This window comes from Phascolarctos cinereus, unplaced genomic scaffold, assembly GCF_003287225.1.
Source record: "Phascolarctos cinereus isolate Bilbo 61053 unplaced genomic scaffold, phaCin_HiC Scaffold_3;HRSCAF=262, whole genome shotgun sequence".
Lineage (NCBI taxonomy): Eukaryota > Metazoa > Chordata > Mammalia > Diprotodontia > Phascolarctidae > Phascolarctos > Phascolarctos cinereus.
The window spans coordinates 163,325,692-163,342,691 of record NW_027555736.1 but is presented as its reverse complement, the minus strand read 5'-3'; the positions used below and the strand labels follow the sequence as shown (position 1 = coordinate 163,342,691).

The following is a 17,000-nucleotide window of genomic DNA, read 5'->3' as shown; positions in this document are numbered from 1 at the left end:
ATGTAAGGGATGAGACTTGAATCCAGGTTTTCCTGACTCCAAAGTGAGCTCTTTATCCACTGTGCCACAATGCCGTCAACCATGATACTTAACAAAAATATAGGATGTAAAGAACCATGTTCCCAGCATGTATAGAAAACAGGCACAATTTATAAAAACAACTAATTTTAACGTTACAGCCTCTTAACCTTTCAAAAGTGACACGAATTCTCTCTTCGCTTCCAGAATGGAATTTGTCATCCTTTTCATTAAAATACATCTCAACACATTGTTCTTCAAAATCATGAAGTTTCTTTTGATCTTCTTCTGTTAAGAAAAGTTCTAAGAAATAGCAAAACAAAGAATAAGAGAAAAGTTATCAAATATGCCTGTAGGTAATGATCAAACAAACAAGTGGTTGGCTAGTTAAGAGTAGTACACTATCCATTAATCCGTTAAGACCACAATGCTTCTTTTTTTATATAAAGTTTTTTTTTTGGGGGGGGCAGTGACGCTGGGCAATGGGGTTAAGTGACTTGCCCAGGGTCACACAGCTAGTAAGTGTTATGTGTCTGAGGCCAGATTTGAACTCAGGTCCTCCTGAATCCAGGGCCAGTGCTCTATCCACTGTGCCACCTAGCTGCCCCAAGACCACAATATTTGAAAAATTTTTTGTTTATTAGGCTACTCTGGAATGCTATTAGACTATATGGATGTGAGATGAGATCTAGTGTAGCCTAAATATTCATAATTTAATTTAAGCTAATTTGATCTTTCATATGCATGAAATATAAAACTTGGCAGTATATTTTATAAATTGTTTTATATATATTTTATATATTTTGAGCTTGACTATAAAAATACTTTACATGTTTTAAGCTTGAGTTGCCTAACTCTACTTTAAACACCCCATTTAAATTCTATTAACAGAGGGCCTTACATTTTATCCCTGAAAACATTTGGTTGACTATTGCTAAAGCCTTACCCTGAAGTGAATAAACTAAAACTGAACAGAACAAATAAAGATACCAATTAGAAGCCTTAGCATATCACCTAGTTTAAAATTATAATGGAGAGCAATGCAGCTGAACTGCAGAAACAGGAAGGGCAGAGGTGTGGCTGTTGCTCTGAGAGAGTTATATTATTTCTGCCTGTGCAGCTAAGGTACTCAAATGAGAGAATACAATCATTAATGTATGTGAAAAGGGTCCTTTCTGCCCCGTAGTACTTCAGAAGAGAGTAGTACTTCATTTGCACTTAGGGCAGAGTGCCTATGGTTCTCTCAGTGCCTGGAGCAGTTCTACTTCTTTCTGTGTCACTATTCTCTTAACTTGTGCTCATGCACACAATTGGTATATTGTTTTCCTCAGGGTTTTCCCATGTATCTGACGGCTATTTGACACTCCACTCCAAAATATGAACACAAGAAGATTCTATAGGAAGTCTCTGATGACTCTGTGATTTGCATTCATCAGAATCTGATCTGTTACAAGCATCCCGAGATGCCAGTTGGGAGTTAGGAAAAGAAAACCGTTTACTGGCTTAATGGACTTCCCTCATTACTACACTATATTCTTGACTTACAGCCAATCATGTACTTCTGTCAAATGCAAAAAGAACCTGCAAAAAAATCTCTTTAATCTCTGTTGGACCAGATGTTTTGTCCAAGGAATCTCATTTTAACATTTTGTGAAAGACAACATTATGTTTAACTTGGTTAAAAATTTGATAAGCAAGCATATTCTTGACTCCTTTGTTTAAGAAAAGAATGCGTTTGGCACGAATGCCTATCAGATGCTATACACACTGCACCCAAAACAGTGACATCCTTCCTGATATTCCCCATATTTTGAGCCACTGTGCACTGTTTCATTATAATGCTGTCTCCTTTCTCCTTATCTAAACCACTTGTGTACTCTTGGGGCCAAATTATCAATAAGAATTTACTGAAAGTTTATGGCTAAGTCGCTAAAGGACTGGACTTGAAATCAAGAAGACTTGGCTTCAAATCCTACCTCAGATATTTACTAGCTCTGTCACTTTTGACAAGTTACTTAATGTCTCTAAGCCTCAGTATCCTTATATGTAAAATGAAGATAATGTATATAGCAATAAATACAAGCTATTAACCTTAATTATAATTAGATATAAAATTGTGTCTGAGTCTCTGAATTATGTAAAAGATATGGTACGGTTCCTCAAGAAGCTTATAATCTAGTTGACAAAACAAAACTTAGCACATATAAAAAAGAGAACAATTAAGTGCTCAACACTGCATGGTACTGAATAACAGTGTAAAAGAAGTTTGTAGGAGAGAGAATTCAATGGAAGTTGGAGTCATAGATATTTTTACTGAGGATGACATTAGTAGATAAAGAGCTGTTCTACTTTATTTTAAAGATGAGAGAACTTAGACATAATAGATGAAGTGATTTGTCCAAGGCTACATAGGTATCAAGTGGTAGACACAGAGAGAGCTTAGGCCAGATCTTGGGAAATAAACTCTAATAAGTAGCAAGGAGAAAAGAGGACATTCAGGAAGTGGAGCTGGTATGATCAAAGATATGGAAGCAGGAATGACTGTAGGATATGTATGTGGGATGGAAGGTATGGACAATGGACAGTGGAAAGTGTTGAGTCTGGCCTGATTAAGATAGAGAATTTAAGAATGGTAAGAAATAGACAAGATGGAACATTATGAAAGATCTTGAAAGTGAAGCAGAGTTATGTGGTTGTTGTAAGAGATAGATACTGTAAGTTCTTGAGAAAAATGGGATGCAAAAGCATTTTCAGAAAGTTTGGTAGCAGTAAAATCATTGGTTGTGTTAATGTTATACAAACAACAGGATAAAAATATCCAACAATTACAACAATATATAGTTTATTCAGTACTACTTATATTTCTTATGAGACATGATTATGTTTACTTAGGCTAAAAATTCAACAAAGGTAATTTAACAAATTATAACCACTATTACAAACGTAAAAAAAAATCACCACAAAATTTTAAAGCTATAATATTACTTAATAAATTGTGAAATGAAAAGCTTTTGCTTTAAGAATCATCCTTCTTACTTGGTCCATTTGAAGTTTTGTCTTTTTTTCTTCTTTTACATATACAACAACACATGGAGGCCACATGGCTAAGAATGATAAGTGGTGGAGGCAGAACTGGCTTTTCATGATAAGCCATAATGAAATGATAACGCTGGTACTTCCATACAGTGTTTGAAATTGCTTTTACTTGAAGGTATACATTGCTATGGGAACAAAAAAGAATAAAAGCAAACTTTAGTGGAACATACTCTTTTAAAAAATGTAAACACTAATTAAGAAAAGTTCTATTACCTTTGAGTCCTAAGCTAAGGTCATAAATACCAAAGAAAGTACTTGTTAATAGATACATATAGTAATAAGCGATGCAGTTTACAACTTACTTGGCATTAAAAATTTAGCATAGTTCTTTTCCTTCAAAATAATTAAAAGGAAGAGCCACCTGCATAAGGCACTATGATAGGCCTTATAGGTAAATTCAAAAGAAAGGCTCCTAATCTAAAGGGGCTTACCCATCTGCCCCTGAAGTTTAAAAAAGGCAGCTAGGTGGCAGAGTAGTAACAGAACTGGACCTGGAGAGAGAAGACATGAGTTCAAATTCTGCCTCAGATCCCTACTAGTTGTATGATACTGGGCAAGTCACTTAGCCTCTGCCTGCCTCAACTTCCTCATCTGTAAAATGGGGATAATAATAGTACTTTCCTCTCAGGGTTGTTATGAAGATAAAATGACATAATATTTATAATGCATTTTGCAAACATTAAAGCACTATACAAATGTTGGCTATCATAACTCTTATTTGAACCAGACGGTGCAGGACAGACATTAATGGGCATGAAGACTGAAAAATTAATATTAACCTCTGATCAGGAAATTAAAAGAATGCACCACTACTGACATTTCTGTTCTTGACTTGTCTATTTATTTAAATATAACAATAAATAGCTTTTAGTAAATATAAAGAAAACAAAAACATCTGGCCAATATTTAGATTTGGTGCTAAAAGTATAAACAGAAATATAACAAATTATTATTTTGCTAGGTTTGACACCTTGAACTTCTAACCAGCCACTAGTGGTCACATGACAAATTTTACTATGTAAAAGGCTACAATAGGTCAGTAAGAAAATTCAAGTCTTCTGATTTTTAGTCCAGATCTATTGCCACCAACTGGTCATGATGGTATTGAAGGTGGTATAATCCAATGAAATGGGATTTTTGAGACAGCAGGCCTACGTTTAAATTTCCATTTTGAAGTCACTTAGCCTCCCTAAGCTTCAGTTTTATCATTTATCAAAGCAGATGACCTTTGAGTTCCAAAGCTATGACCAATCTTCTGATGCCAGAAAATTATAAAACCCAACTTGGTCCACCATAGATCGGAAGTTCATGTAGTGCTTTCCCAAAGGAATTTTCTGTGTGTAGCTAGAACCAGCTGGCATAACTCATTAACTGATGAAGGAGCCATAATGGGTAGCAGGAGTTGATCCTGGGAGGTTTAGTATCTGAAGGCAAAGCACATGATAGGGCAACTCTTGGCCCACAGCACAATCTCCTATCATTTTCTTTTATGCGAAAATTTTGATGAAAACAGGAAGAAACTCTGCAAATGGGTTAAAATAAACATTAATGGGCAGCCAGAAGTAGGAAAGAAGGGCATTCTGAAATGCTTAGAACCTAAACTTTCTGACAGTGGGAAGCTGTATTTTTTTCCTCTGTATTCCAAACACATAAGACCATCTCTTATAAAAAAGTTATTTAATAAGACAGTTGGAATGAATAGTTGATTTGATAGCAGTTATGGAATCTGGAGTCTAAGACGAAAAGGTCCTTGAGGCTACCTATTCCAGTTCAGAGATATAAGGGAAAGAAATCTATAAACTGAAAGTTGTAGAGTATAAAAAAATATTAAGTTCCTATTTTCAATGATACCCTTTCCTTTCTTCCCAAGTATCATCCATAGAAGATTATTCATATATATAAAAATCCTTCCAATATTCATCGTCAAGTACCAACATTTGTCTACCTTCCACAATTGGTTTCCAAAATACTGGCATTGTGGGGCAGCTAGGTGCCACAATGGACAGAGTGCTGAGCCTGGAGTCAGGAAGACTGATCTTCCTGAGTTCAAATCTGGCCTCAGACACTTACTAGGTGTATGACCCTGGGCAAGTCTCTTAACCTCAACTGTTTAGGCCCTCCCTGCAAAATACATATGTATATATGAAATACAGTTTTGTAAGTGAACAAAAAAAATCTACAAACATAGTCAATTTTCAGTATGATAAAATGTAAATTTACATTAAAAATTTAATCATTCTATTTACCACTACAAACAGAATCATGCAATGTTAAAGTATAAGATGCTAGAATTAATCTAATTCTACTGATGAAATTGAGGCACCAAGAGTGAGCTAAAATGATACGTACATGTTTACAGAGTGTATTAGTAACAGAGCTAGGACAAGAAATGGGTTCTTCATATTCTCCCAGTCTCTCTCCATCTCCAATCCACACTCACACAACTATCCAAATAATCTTTCTAAACTGAAGTCTTTCACAATGTCACTCCTCAGCTCAAAAAGCTAGAGTGGCACCCTACTGCCCTGGGGATGAAATACAATCCCTGCCGGCACTCCAGGTGCAGACACATTGGCCACTTGCTGCTTCTACAGAGAGCATCCATTCCATCTTCTGATTCCAGACAGCAAGTTGTCCCTTCCTCTTTTCTGTCATATTCTTACTCTTACAAGACCTGATCTGTTCCAGTCTATGCTCAGGCACCACCTCCTATGAAAAGCCTTTTCAGATTTACCTCCTTCCCCCTCTGCGCCCTCCATGAAGTTTTCCAGCTGTGAAAGCTCCCACACATAAAAATTACTTGGTGTTTACTTCTCTGTGTACATATATTATATTTCTACTCCCAATCCCCAGGAGAATGTAAGCAAATTCCCTGATGGCTGGGATTCTTTCATTTTTATCATTACATATGCAGCACCTGGCACAGCCCATGCTCTCAATAAATACTGTCCTAACGCACTGCTCTTCTTTGTTAATCCTTCCAATCCCCCTACAATGACTTCAAATCTTGTTACTTCTGAGGCCCTTGAGCTGCTTAATTCTTATGTTCCCTTTTCTGGTTAATGAGGGATCCTTTAGTTTGTTAGGGTCTCTCAGAAATAAAAACCAAGATTTAAGTCATTTATTTATAAGAACAAGTGGGAGTGATCAATTTAAAGGGTAATTTAGAAATGATGGGGTTACTTACATTTTAAAGAGCTTGGGAGTTACTAAATACACTACTTGAACTTAAGCCTACTGAAGAACAGTACAGTTTTATAACCACTGCACAAGTTATGTGTTTGATTTAAATGAGAAAAATATCCATCTAATTAGTCATTTCAAAATAAGGTACTTACTTGAAAAATGCAATAAGAAGATTAACCATAATTATGTACTGTACAAAGAGGTAGACTGCTTGAAGAAATGGGGTCAACCATGTTCCAGGACCACAGAGATCTTGCACACTTTCTTCTGCATCATCTGCACATACTGTGGAGGGGAAAAAAAAGGGGGGGGTTCTTACACATATATAATATTTAGCAGCTTGCAAAGATTTGTTGAAAAAAAATTCTGAATCTCTTTTTAAAGGAGCTATTATTTCATAAGGCTCTTTATCTTCTAGATTAGCATAAGTGTCTAAAAGAAAGGGGAAAAAGCGCTTACAAACTTAGTGTTCTTCCCCAGAGACTTTATATCCAGTATATGGGGGAGAGATAGGTAGAGAGGAAGAGCATGTTTGGGTACATATGCATAAATGAGGACATGAATCTACTGTTTATAAACTTCCTGGTGAATAACATGTACTGGTCCTATTCTCCCATTTCAGGGTAGGAATGGGTTTTCTCCAAGAATATAGGCTAAATCCTGTGAATCAACCAATCAATCAACAAATACTTATTAAGTGCCACAGAACTAGGGACTGTGAGAGATACGGAAGACACAAATACAAAGAATGAAACATTACTTGCTTACATTTTGATGGGAGCAGACATGGCATAAATAGAGACAACATAAATACAAAGTGAACAAGTACAAATATACACAAAGTAGTTACATACAAGGTAATTTGGAGGGAAGGCACCAACATTTTGGGAGATCAGGAAAGGTTTCATTCAGAAGACAGTGCATGAACTATGTCCTAAGGGAAAAAGAGGAATCTATGAGGCAAAGATAAAGAGGGAGTATATTCCAGGTATGGGGGATGGACAGTGCAAAGGCAAGGAGATGGGAGATACAGTGTCATGAATAAGGAACAAAGAGAAAGCCAGTTTGGCTGGATTACAGAATGGGGAGACCGGAAAAACAGGGCCAGTTTGTGATGGACTTTAAAAAAAGCCAAAGTGAGGAGTTTCTATTTGATCACAGAGATAATAGGAAGTGAATGGTGACACAGTACAAGGAAAATTACTTTGGCTGCAGTGCATAGGTCAGAGCAAAGCAATGACAGACTTGAGGCAGGGAGACTGATGTGTAACAGTCTAGGTGAGAGGTGATAAGGGTCTGAACTCAGGTGGTAGCTATATGGGGAGAAAACACTGGATGCAAAATTTATGGTGGAGGAAGAAAAAGTAAGATTTGGCCACTGACTGTATATATGGGATGAGGGAGAGTGAGGAGTCTAGGATAATGCCAAGGTTTCAAATCTGGGAGGCTGAGAGAATGGTGGTGCCTTTGACAGAAATACAGTTGTCTGGGAGAGTGGAAAGTCTGGGAGACAGACCGAATTCAATTGTAGACATGTTCAGTTTGAGATGTCTCTGAGATATCTAGTTTGAAATGTCTAGGAGGCAATTGGAGATGAGGGACTGAAGTATAGGGAAAGACTACAGCTGTATATAAAAGCAGTCATTTGCATAGACTGTTAAAACTATGGGAACTTGATGAAATTATCCAGAGGGAGTCTGTGAGAAACTATGAGAAAGCTCCTGGCAGAGATCTTGCATTTCATGGGGGGAAAGACAGGAGAGTCAAGCAAGTGTATTAGTAGCTATTGGTTTTCGTTCCTTAGTGTTCTGATGCCATAACATCAATAAATAAAAACCCAGGAGAAAATAGGTCCAATTCTTCCTAAAGAGGATGTAAGGAAAAAAACAAAAATCCCCTACATAAAATGGGAGATTTTTTTTTGTTGTTGTTTTTTAGGCAACTGGGGTTAAGTGACTTGCCCAGGGTCACACGGCTAGTGAGTGTCAAGTGTTTGGTTTGACGCCAGATTTTAAACTCAGGTCCTCCTGACTTCAAGGCCGGTGCTCTATCTACTGCACCACCTAGCTGCCCCATAAAATGGGAGATTTTAATCTCCCTAATATTAATTAGATATTAATCCCTAATATTTCTTTAGTTTTAAGTATAGGCCCATGAGTGACTACATCATTATTAAGAAATGAATAGTCTTAGAGGTTTGATAAAAATATAATCCCCCCCTACCCCATTATGTTCCTTTAATCAATCAACATTGATTAAAGTACCTACTATATGGTAAGCACTGTGCACTGGAGATTTAAAAAAAAAAAAGGCTAAAGACGACTGGCCTCAATGAGCTTAATGGGGGAGACATGCAAACAAACATATCTTTATAGCTATCGTACACTGGAAGAGAGTGATAAATGAAAAATGAATAAGGGTCATGTAAACCAAGAATACTGTGAGGCCACTGAAAAAGCAGTTTCAATTTAATATACTGAGGTAGGCTAGGAGGTACCGAGCCAAGGCAGAAAATCTGCATGTGAATACAATTGGCTAAATATTCTCTTGAATCCATTTTCTCTTAAGAGTAAAGATGCAGAGAGAGACACACTAAGAAAGGAACCATAAATTGGACTGGACTATGTTGAGGAAAAAATGATTCTCGGATTATATTTCAGCTTATTAAAAATTAGACACAGTAATACCACAGTCAAGGAACACCCACACCAGATATAATCTGATGTCACATTGTGCCACAGTAGTGACTCTGGTTTCTTAAAGTCTATGCCAATGGAACATAAGCTCTGAAAAGACCAAAACTAACTTTTCTGAAACTCTTCTTTCTTCTTTAAAAGTGCCAGAAATTTTAAAAGATTAAATATTTTGTTAGGGAATCTTTTTTAAAAAAGTTATATGAAATACCTAAAACTTTATGTTTCTTGACGATTCAGAAACATTATCATAATAACTAAGTTTCTTTTTCGTCACAATGTTAGCGGCCATTACCAGTATGATTCTGTTAGTCTCATTTCCCTTTCTGTTTTTTCCTTATTCCAGTGTAGGTTACAATCTGATGCCTAGTATGTCAGATAGTTAAAAAGGCTGTGAATAAGGAACTCAAGTCCTCTCTACACACAAAGTACACAGAACCATAGCATAGGTTCTGTACTATGTTGGACCATTTAAATTTATTTCTTAGTTCATAGCCATGAATTCTCTAGGGCTGAGGTTGCCAGAATTCTAATTTCTACACAAATATGATTTTACAAAAATACTCCTTCGACCCATAATGAGTTCATGTTTTAAAAAGTCATATTTTAATATTAGATAGCACTTGAATTTTAAAGCATAAAATCTTACCATCAATTTCATATGCATAAACTTCACCAAAAATCATCCAGTATGGATTAAAAACAATATCTTTAGCAAGCCTCCAAGATGGTGGTTCATGAGGATAAAGTATTGCTTGTCTGGGAACACCAAAACTGAGCAGTACAAGTGCCATAATTACAACGATGTAAAACATGTTGGCCACCTGTTTAAAAAATAGTAATAATAAAATAAATTAAAAACTGAAACATATAATTTTCATTAAAAAAAAAATCAATGTTAAGAAAGTTTCTTACTTTCTTTTTTCCTCTAATATCATTCAACAAGACCATACTCTGTAGTCAAAGAGAATATAAACTGCAATTCATCAAGAACATCAAAGTGATATGTTTTGAAAAAAGGCATGCATTTAAGTCAGCACTCCCCAAACAGAAATGTTATATTAACTTTGAGGTCTCTAAGTTTCCCAACTAAAACAAAACTTAAAAAAGATTTCAAGAGGCTTTTCTTTACTTATGGCTTATACTTTATATTCACATATATAGAGATAATTGACAAAATTAGTTACAATGGAAAAATGGCAGTAAGCACTAAAGGAATTCCCAAGAGAACAATATGATCAGAGGTTACACAGAAGAAAGGGTAGCTTTCAGACAGTAAGAGTAAGTGAGAGAAGGATTTCTGGAGGGCCACAGAAAGGAGTTCAAATTTTGAAAGGTTCTAGAGAATATTTAGATAAATTTGTCTGAAAGGTAGTGGAAGATAATGAAGTAGGTGAGGGCAGACTGAAGAAGGTCTTACATCAAAGGCTAAGTATTTGTTTTTCTTAAGTGATGGCAAGCTACCAAAGGTGTTTGATCAGCAGAATAATATGATAAATTACTTTTGCAAAAAGACCCATAAATTACATGGTTATTGTCTATCAAGAAAAAAACAAAACAAAACAGAACAGAACAATTCACAGTAAATCAAAACTTTTCATCCCATTTTTGGCTAGTACTCATTATAAAGTTCTTCTTTGTGTTATGTAGAAAACTATTTCCCTGTAATTCTCACTCACCAGTTTAGCCAAACAAAATAAATCTAATCTTCTTTTCATATAACTCCTCAAATATTTGGAGTAGACAGTTTTTATGCCTTGTTACCTTCTTCAAGCTTTCTCTTTTCCAAGTTAAACGGCCCCAGTCTCAAATTAAATGGTGTCAAACCCCTCTCTCCTCTTGGTTGCCCTATTTTGGACTTGTTCAAATATACTAATGTGCTTCTTAATGCAAGAACAGAAAGGATATGGAAGTTTATAAACTTTCTTAGCGTAATTTAATATTCCAGAATGACTGAATCAGTTCAAAGATCTATACAAATATCATATTATTGTAATGGCCTTCTTGCAATCCCTTTAACAGTTGACTTTTCCTATCTTTGGTTATTACTGACAATTTGTTGGGTGCGAGGTGAAGCTTCAATTGTTTTGATTTGAATTTCTATTAGTAGTGATGAGCAATCTCTGATATGGCTGTTAATAATCTATAAATCTTTTGAGAACTCCGTTCATTTTCTTTGACCACTCATCTAATGGCATATGGTTTCTGGTTTAATATGCATTTCTTATCTTGTATATCAAATCTTTATCTGGGATATGTTATCTTCCCTAATTACTTCTCTTATTCTGGTTGTACTGGTTTTACTAGCACAGAATCTTTTCAACATAATGTAATGAAAATAACCTATTTTATGTTTTGTGATCATCTCTACCCTATCCTACTATATACAACTGTGAAAGCTACCTGATTTGATTTTCTTTTTTTCTGATTTTTCTTCTCATTTTTTTTAGGGTATAATCTTTAACATTCAGGTCAAAAATTCATTTGAGTTTATTGTGGTATGACATATTATGTTGGTATGAACCTTTACGTCTCCAAAGTTTAGTGTTTATCAAAAGTTTGAATTCAAGTGTTTCTGATCCATCATCATCTAGTCTATTCTACTAATTTTCTTTTTATCGTGGTGAATGAATGTAATCGAATATTACTGAAATGTTGAATATGAAGAGTACAGGAAGGCATAGAAAGATTTATAACTGATATAATTTTATCTAAGTAATAACAAAAACCAGAATACAGGCAATGACTACAATAAAGTAAAATAATAAAACTGTAGCTGAATGCTCTGTAAATATACTTGGCCTTGGGGAGGAGAGAGCAAAAGTGGGGAACAAAATATATACTTGATGGATGTGCTGGTTAGATTTATCAAATTGCTTTTTTTCCTTCCTTTTAAGGAGTAGCTTTCTGAGTATGGCAGGGAGCACAGGAAACGAAGGTAATGAGAAGTAAATGATTTCAATAAAAAAAATGTAAAAATTCAACTTTCTTCCCTTTTCAAAAACAGGGTACTACATGCCAGGTTCTGGCAACCTACCCACTCTCCACAAATTTTCAGATTAGAGATTGCAATTTCCAAAAGATCACAACTGTGTAAGCCTTGAAAGTTGAATTTATTTAAGTTACCTAGGTTCTCTCTTACTATCTTTCCTTACATATGCTGGGCTTCAATACCCTTTCCACTCTGGAGATCCTTTTCGCTGACATAAAAAATGAAAGCAAAATAGGAGTTGAATAAGTAGGCTTAGAATTCCTGAAACATCACCATACCACATAATTCTACGTGTGTAGATTGGTAAAAGGCTTTAAAAACCAACCATTCTAAATAATATCAAATATCTTCCCAAAATGCTAATAATCTAATAGATTTTTAACATGAATCAAATAAGCATTATGACATTGATGTTTGTCATCTGATTAAGGCAGATGTTCTGTCGTTTTTCAGACATGTGTGACTCTCTGTGACCCCATTTGGGGTTTTCTTGGCAAAGATACTGGAGCTATTTGCCATTTCCTTTTCCAGCTCATTTTATAGATGAGGAAACTGAGGCAAACAGGGTTCACTGACTTGCCCATGGTCACACAGCTAGTAAAATGAGACCAGATTTGAATTCTAGATAAATGTTCCTGACTTTAGGCCTAGTGGTCTGTTCACTGCACCACCTAGATTCCTAAGGCAGATATAACAGTAAAGATAAACATTTTCATTTTTATGAAGAAAAAACTTATACACACATGCACATTATTGATATTTCATTTTATATAAACTTACCATTTTGCCAATCATCATTACATAAGGCCCCGCCTGTTGATTTACAGCTAAAAAATCCAACAAACGGACATACCAAAAAATAATATTAAGACAGTAAATCAGTCTTCCAGCAATAAATATTTCATCACTTTCAAACTGCCATTTTGCTCCAAATCTTAGTCCGAATCCAATGAAAAAAGTCACAATAGCAATTGTATCACTGATGTTGAAGTAGTCACTGAACCACACTTTAATTTTCTGGCTTATTTTTCCAGCTTCAGACATAAAAATCTATATTAAAAAAAAATCAAGTTAAACATTAGATTTTTCCCCCCTCCACAGGCTTATCTCAGTACTTTAAAAAGCCCAACATCTATTAAAATAATCCAATTCAAATATTATATAAAAATGTATTAACATTACTAAGTGACACACTGAGCTGTACAATAGGAGGACAAAGACAACAGTCTAACCCTCAAAGAGTTTACATACTAATGGGGGCGGGGATGGGGGAGATGGGGACAGAACATATGTACAAGTAAATGCAAACTAATAATTTCAAGAGGGAAGGTGATCTAAAAACTGGGAAGGATCAGAATATGCTTTATGTAGATAGTACTTAAGTTATGATTTGAAGGAAACTACAGATTCTAAAAGTTGCAACTAAGTGTGTGCAAAGGCACAGAAATGAGACTTGAATATGACTAAAAGCTGAGTTTGACTACAAGTAACACTAAATAGGACTGGAAAGAAAGGTAAGAGACTTATTGCAAAAGACTTTAAATGGCAAGCTTATGCATTTGTATTTTGTGTATTTGTATTTTATCCTAGAGGCAAAAAGAAACTACTTTAGTGCTCTGTCTTTTTTTAAGGGTTTTTTTTTGGGGGGGAGGGAGGTATGTGAGGCAATTGTGGTTAAGTGACTTGCTAGTACACGTGAAAAGTGACAGCACAAATAGACCAGAATCTATCTCACTAGAAAGAATAGGTCAGGGGCTTCCGCTTCCGGGAGCCAAGATGGTAGAGTAAAAGGGTAGTCGCTCTCACCCTCCCCTATCAACCTCTGAAAACCTAGAAAACATCACCCCAGAAAAGAGACCAAAAAACCCTGAACGGTGGAACTAGAAGACGGGGAATAGCAGTACAGCACCCCAGCAAACAGATCTCCCAGTGCCTCAGCAAAAATAAGGTAAGCAGCACTACAAAGGGCCCCAGGCAGATAAGCACCCTGCAGTATTCATTTGAACGGAGCTGAAGAAAGCAACCTGGAGTCTTCCTAAAGTCCTAGCCTTGCTGATTCCAACCCAACACCAGGTAAGCTGTCAGAACCCTACAGCCTCCAACTGTCAACCAGGAGGAGATCCTGAAGCCCAGGTAATAGAACAGGCATGCACCAACACCTGGATCTCCGAGTGCTTCAGTGAGCGCGGGGGGGGGGGGGAACCAGTGGAAACCAGCTCAGAAAACCACCAGGTGCCTCAGCACTCTACCACAAAGGAATTTCCCAGTGCATTAGCAGAAACGAGGGAAGCAGCATTGCAAGGGGCCTCAGGCAGATAAATACCCTGCAGCACCCATCTAAAAGGAGCTGAAGAAAGCTAAAGGAAAGGAAAAGCAGGCAACCTAGAATCGCCTGAAAGTTCCAGCCTTGCTGATTCCAGACCAACAAGAGGTAAGCTGCCAGAACCCTACAGCCTCCAATTGCCAGCATAAGAGGCCCCAGTACATAAAGCCAGTGACCAAGACCTAGGCTCCCAACACAAGAAGCTTGGGTCAGTGCCCTCTGTTCCCCAGCAGGAGGGCACAATCTCTTTAAAGGCCAGGAAATAAAGAAACCATAAGTGAAAAGAAACGTAATATAGATTCACATTATGAGAAGAGTGAAGATCAAGACAGAAATTCTGAAGAGGACAACATTGTCAACAAACCCACATCTGCAACAACAAAAGGGAATATGAACTGGTCTGAAGCCCAAAAAGCCTTCTTAGAAGAGCTCAAGAAGGATTTTAAGAGTCTAATGAGAGAGGTAGAAGAGTCCTTAAAAAATACAATTGGCTAATTAGAAAAAAGTACACTGAAGTAAACAAGTCCCTAAAAAACAAAACTGGCAAACTGGAAAAAAAGTACACTAAAGAAAACAAATCTCTTAAGAATACAATCGGCCAACTGAAGAAGGAAGTACAAAAACTAACAGAAGAAAACAATCTGTTAAAAAGTAGAATTGGACAAATGGAAACTAATGACTCTACGAGAGAGCAAAAATCAGTCAAACAGAAACAAACAAATGAAAAAATAGATGAAAACATAAAATACCTCATCAGTAAAACAACCGACCTGGAAAATTGATCCAGGAGAGACAATTTAAAAATCACTGGACTATGCGAAAGTCATGGAAAAAAAAAAAGCCTGGACAGTATCTTTCAGGAAATCATAAAGGAAAACTGCCCTAAAGTCCTAGAACCAGAAGGTAAAATAACCATAGAAAGAATACACCGCTCACCACCTGAAAGTGATCCCAAATTGACAACGCCAAGGAATGTAATAGCAAAATTCCAAAGTTACCAGATGAAAGAGAAAGTGCTGCAAGCAGCCAGAAAGGAGCAATTTAAATATCATGGAACCACAGTCAGGATTACACAGGACCTTGCAGATTCTACATTAAAAGACCGCAGGGTGTGGAATATGATATTCCATAAGGCAAAGGAGCTTGGATTGCAGCCAAGGACCAACTACCCAGCAAAAATGAGCATGATTTTTCAAGGGAGGAGGATGGATATTCAGTGAAATAGGGGACTTCCAAACCTTCCATAAAAAGACCAGAGCTCAACAAAAAATTTAATCTTCAAGTACAAGATTCAAGAAAGACATAAAAAGGTAAATGGGACAGAAAGATGCAATATGTTGTTAATAAGGGCAAACTGTTTACATCCCTACAAGGGAAGATGACACTTGCAACTCTTGAGAACTGTATTGTTATTACACCATGTTAAAGGAATATACATAAAGTGGGTGGATATTAGTTGACTTTGATTAAAAAAAAAAACTAATCAAGTGGGTTAAATGGATCCAAGTAAGTAGATTAGTCTGATCTTAGAAAAGTACTGAGAAAGGAGGAGGCAGACAAGGGTGAATTACATTACAGGAAAACACAGAAAATCCTATTACAGAAGAGTGAAAGAAGGGAGGGGAGTGAGCATTGTTTGAACCTTACTCTCATCAGATTTGGCTCAAGAAGGGAATAACATAATCAGTTAGGTATAGAAATCTAACTTGCCCTATAGGCAGTAGGAGGGAAAAGGGGAAGAAAAGGGAAAGGGATAATAGAAGGGAGAAGAGACTGAAGGAGGGGGTGGTCAAAAGCAAAACACTAGGGGGGCGGGGGGAAGGAGAAAGGAGAAAGAAAAGCATAAACAAGGGGGGAAAAGGATGGAGAAAAAGACACAGATAGTAATCATAACTGTGAAAGTTGAATCTCTATCTTTTTTTTTCTCTTCTGTTGAGTTGTGTTTCCTCTTTCTGATGGTTCCTCCTATTGGTTCTAATTTTTCCTTACAACTTCATTATTGTGAAAATATGTTTAACAGGAACCTATATCAGACTGTGCACTGTGTTGGGGAGGGTAGGGGAGAGGAAGGGGGAGAAAAATTTTAAACTCAAAAGCATATGGAAGTGATTTTTGATAAATCAAAATAAATTAATAAAAAAAGGAAAGAAAGAATATATCAGATATGAGAGATACAGAAAAAGTGGAATCAATATGGCTGTGACAAGCCATCAACAACCATATTAAAGATGCTCCAAATCACTAATTAGAAAAACACAAATTATAGCAATTCTGAGGTTCCATCTCAAATTTATCAAATTTTGGCAAGGTTGACAAAAAGGGAAAATGGCAAATGTTGGAAAGGCTGCAGGAAGAGAGGCACATTAACACAAATGATGATGGAGTTGTGAATTAGATCAGTCACTAGAAAGGAATTTATACTGTGCTCAAAAGGTTACCAAAACTGAATTAGTGATACTACCACTACTAGGCCTATATCCCAAAGAGATCAAAGAAAGAGGGAAAAAACTCTTAAGTACAAAAACATCATTAGCAGTCTTTTTGTCAGGTCAAGAATTGGAAACTTAGGGGAGTACTTATCAATTACAGAAAGGCTGAACAAATTATGGAATGTGAATATAATGGAATGCTTTTGTGATATAAGAAACAATAAAAGGCACAGTTTCAGAGAAATGTGGTAAGACATGTATGA

The 17,000-nt window shown here is 36.3% G+C and overlaps 1 protein-coding gene across 2 annotated transcripts in view; it reads right to left on the bottom strand.

The window, feature by feature from the left end:
* TRPM7 (transient receptor potential cation channel subfamily M member 7) overlaps window positions 1-17,000 on the bottom strand; it is a 147,513-nt gene that overhangs the window by 24,269 nt on the left and 106,244 nt on the right. For both annotated transcript variants that reach the window (XR_013485359.1, XM_020980084.2), the window contains exons 21-25: window positions 12,766-13,035; window positions 9,643-9,817; window positions 6,453-6,585; window positions 3,055-3,239; window positions 189-321 (exon numbers count right to left, since the gene is read on the bottom strand). Coding sequence is in view for 1 of the 2 variants with exons in the window: in XM_020980084.2 (XP_020835743.1) it covers window positions 189-321; window positions 3,055-3,239; window positions 6,453-6,585; window positions 9,643-9,817; window positions 12,766-13,035 (896 nt within the window). In the remaining variant the exon portion in view is untranslated. The remainder of the gene's footprint in view (window positions 1-188; window positions 322-3,054; window positions 3,240-6,452; window positions 6,586-9,642; window positions 9,818-12,765; window positions 13,036-17,000) is intronic.